Source organism: Salvelinus fontinalis, chromosome 39, assembly GCF_029448725.1.
Source record: "Salvelinus fontinalis isolate EN_2023a chromosome 39, ASM2944872v1, whole genome shotgun sequence".
Taxonomy (NCBI): Eukaryota; Metazoa; Chordata; class Actinopteri; order Salmoniformes; family Salmonidae; genus Salvelinus; species Salvelinus fontinalis.
This window is the reverse complement of record NC_074703.1, coordinates 24,864,935-24,868,569: the sequence shown is the minus strand read 5'-3', so window position 1 is coordinate 24,868,569 and position 3,635 is coordinate 24,864,935. Positions and strand designations below refer to the sequence as shown.

The window sequence follows — 3,635 nt, the reverse complement described above, 5'->3', positions numbered from 1 at the left end:
TGTAAATACATACCACAATAACTACTAGTTACATGTTGTTATTACACTGTAACTATGAGTTAATACCGTTAACTACAATAGTTGTGAGTCTAATTACACCACTATAAGGAACCCTTAATTAAGTGTTACGAAAACCTCCTCCTTTTGTTGGTCATGTGCATGCTAACATTGAACTTAATCAAATTGTTTTTGTCCTCAGTTGTCTGCTGCACAGCCGCACTCAGCCGCCTCAAACAGTTCCATCTCATTACAGAAGAATTAAAGTGGACCGAAGCACAGGACATCTGCCGGAAGAACTATACTGACCTCATCACTGTGTACAATCGTGAGGAATTTGAGCATCTGATACAGTTTATGGGATCTGATTGCAACACTAAAGCCTGGATAGGTCTCCATCGCAAAGAGCACAGTCTGAAGTGGTCCAATGGAGACATTGTTAATGACACTGCATGGTTACCACTTCCAAGCCCGTGCACAGAGCCAATGTGTGCAACAATATTGAAATATAGTACAACATGGGAGATTTGTACAGAGCAGAAATACTTTATGTGTTACAGAAAAGGTAAAACATTCCATACTACAAAAAAACTCAGATTTCCTGTTTCCTTGCGCCTCACCAACATCCATTTCAAATTATTATAATTCTTCAACAATATCGAGATAATTATTTTATATCAAACTAAGTTGAGACGAGTAAAATGTTTGTCCATTCTGTGTGTGCAGGGTCTCGTGATCCCTTCCTGATTAAACAGAACATGACCTGGTATGAGGCTCAGAGTTACTGCAGAGAGAACTACACTGACCTGGTCAGAATCAGGAACGAGGGACAGAAGGAGGAAGTGAAGAACAAAGGGATGAACAGCAACATTCCTTACTGGATCGGCCTGCTGTATGATGACTGGGAGTGGTCTGATGGAGGGAGATCTGCCTACAGAGACTCTCCTATTCGAGGAGATAGTCATGCTGTTGTTTACTTTTCTGAAAAAACTATACTCGCAGTGCCAAATGTAAATAATGAACAATCACTCTGCTCTGAAGGTAAGTTGTCAAAGAAGAACATAATCTGGTTCACGCTGGTTCCACCGTGCTATAATGTTATTGAACTATTTCTGAAATTATTATGTGCCTGCTTATCGTGTCCCTAAAATCTGACAGTTAAATTGGGTGCTAAAGCAAGCTAATATGAACATGTTAAATATCTGGAATACCACATATCTTTCCTGATCAGTTCGCATCCACAATATCAGTGAAAGAATGTCTTGGGAACAGGCTATAATGATATATAACTCTTACTGAAATTATTATGTACTTACTCATCTTGTCCCTAAAATCTGAGAGTTAAAATAGGTGTTAAAACAAGCTAATATGAAAAAGTTAAATATCTTGAATACCACATTTATGTATTTCAGGATCAGTTATCATCCACGTCATCAGTGAAAGAATGTCTTGGGAACAGGCTCTGGACTACTGCAAGAAGAACTACCATGGACTGCTGCGAATTGAGACAGAAGAAGACCTGGGGGCGATCAAGCAGAAGTTTAATGGGACCGATTTTACTGGTCCTGTGTGGGTGGGTCTGAGACAGAGCCGTCTCTTTGGGTTCTGGGTCTGGACCAATGGGCTGCCAGTGGGGTGGAGTAACTGGGAGGGAGACAGACAGCCTGAACAGCCTCTGTCCAACCATTGTGGTGCCATGTCAATGGAGGAGGGATACAAGTGGAGTGATCAGGATTGTCTGTCCAAGCTCTTATTTATTTGTGAAGAAGAGTTGTAATACATTTCCCCCTTGTTAATTTAATTAACTGTCTTTACCATTTCTCACATTTTGATTGAAATGTGTTTTTTTTAGGTCATTGCTGATTGAAATCGTCTTGACAAAGATTTTTTATGTTTAAGCTTTCAGCATGCAATGCAATGTACAATATACCTTGTCATTGATATAACGTGTTATCAAAAATGTTTGAGTAAAATTGTGTGATATTTCAGATATTTAAAAAATGTAAATAAAAAAATAAAGATCATTATGTCATGTTTTTAAAATATTTTATTCACTTGTCATAATACGTTTGCCATTAAGCAAACTTGTTTATCCTACATTTACCCATAGTCATCACTATTGTAACTATGGGTTACTGTAATTAATACTCTAGATAGTCGAAATACAATTTTCTTTAATTAATAGTATCATGCATGTTAACGCTAAGGAAATAAAAATTATAGTAAAGTAATATATTTTATATAATGGACATTGTAAGCATAATATCTCTTCTCCCAATTTCAGTTCTTACTTTACAAAAATAAACAAAACATAAGAAAGAGATTTTTTTGTCTTCTTTTAAACACACACAAACACAGTAGATGCTGCAACAAGATGTCAGTTTGAGTAACTCCAGGACATAACAGGGATGAGTGGATGCCGCCATCTTGTCTATTTCAAGATCTCTCTCTGTAACGATCTTCGTCTGGAGAAAGAGAGGAGGACCAAAGCGCAGCGTGGTAAGTGTTCATGATGAAACTTTAATAGAACAAACTGAACACTGAAATACAAAACAAAAAATTGAACGAACGAAAACCGAAACAGTTCCGTGTGGAACACACAGACACGGAAGACAACCACCCACGAAACCCAGGTGAAAAAAGGCTACCTAAGTATGATTCTCAATCATAGACAACTAACGACACCTGCCTCTGATTGAGAATCATACCAGGCCAAACGAAAAAACCAACATAGAAACACAAACATAGATAACCCACCCAACTCACGTCCTGACCATACTAAAACAAAGAAATAACAAAATAAATAAGGTCAGAATGTGACACTCTCATTGATCGAGACAGGTGGGTGTCCGTCCCCAAGTGTCGCATGTCAGGATGACAGACACCTGCCTCAATCAATGAGTGAAGACTTGAAATACAGTACACATAGATGGCAGCGTACACATTGTTGGATTACTTCATGGAGCAAAAAATATAAATTTATTTTAATAACGGAGCTTTTTCTAAATTCAAACGGACCCCCTACAACTGAATGCAGACATTTTATGAGACGGCATTTTATGAGACGGTATCAAATAACCTTTCAAACAGGGATCAACAGGCCCTTAGTAGGAAAGGGCATTAATACTGAATAAAAAATGTGCAACAATTTCAAAGATTTTACTGAGTTACAGTTCATATAAGGAAATCAGTCAATTGAAACAAATGCATTAGACTCTACTCTATGGATTTCACATGACTGGGCAGGAGTGCAGCCATAGGTTAGGGTTAGAAGCCGCATGTGGATGGCCTGGGTTGGCGTAGCTACACAAGGTAGCTTGTTTGGCCAAAATAAAGCAAAGCAGTGCGACAACAACACAGAGTTAACACATAGGATAAACAAACTTAACACAATTGAAAAATCTAAGTACAGTCTGTGCAAATGTAGTAAGATTAGGGCGGTAAAGCAATAAATAGGCCATATCATGCTTACTTTACAGTGGCCTAACAGTACCATGTTAGACAAAACAGTACAGTAACTATAGATTTCCTTCATTTTCTACACTTCACCTCACCTCTCCAATGTATTTTAATATGACCTTTATTTATTCAGGGTAAAACACATTGAGAACACGTTCTCTTTTATAAGTGTGCCCTGT

At 37.9% G+C, this 3,635-nt stretch overlaps 1 protein-coding gene across 1 annotated transcript; it reads left to right on the top strand.

The window, feature by feature from the left end:
• The first annotated feature begins 479 nt into the window (after positions 1 to 479).
• On the top strand, positions 480 to 1,864 carry LOC129838725 (L-selectin-like). Its single transcript, XM_055905880.1, has 4 exons — positions 480 to 562; positions 724 to 1,038; positions 1,410 to 1,570; positions 1,850 to 1,864. Exons 1-4 carry the CDS (start codon positions 484 to 486, stop codon positions 1,862 to 1,864), a joined length of 570 nt encoding a protein of 189 aa, XP_055761855.1. The 5' UTR covers positions 480 to 483.
• The last annotated feature ends 1,771 nt before the right edge of the window (positions 1,865 to 3,635 follow it).

Bases quoted from the DNA above. Each gene is read 5' to 3' on its own strand.
- LOC129838725 (XM_055905880.1), top strand. From the start codon at position 484: ATGTGTGCAACAATATTGAAATATAGTACAACATGGGAGATTTGTACA. The intron at 563-723 runs GTAAAACATTCC...CTGTGTGTGCAG, and splicing joins CTTTATGTGTTACAGAAAAG to GGTCTCGTGATCCCTTCCTG. The intron at 1,039-1,409 runs GTAAGTTGTCAA...TATGTATTTCAG, and splicing joins ACAATCACTCTGCTCTGAAG to GATCAGTTATCATCCACGTC.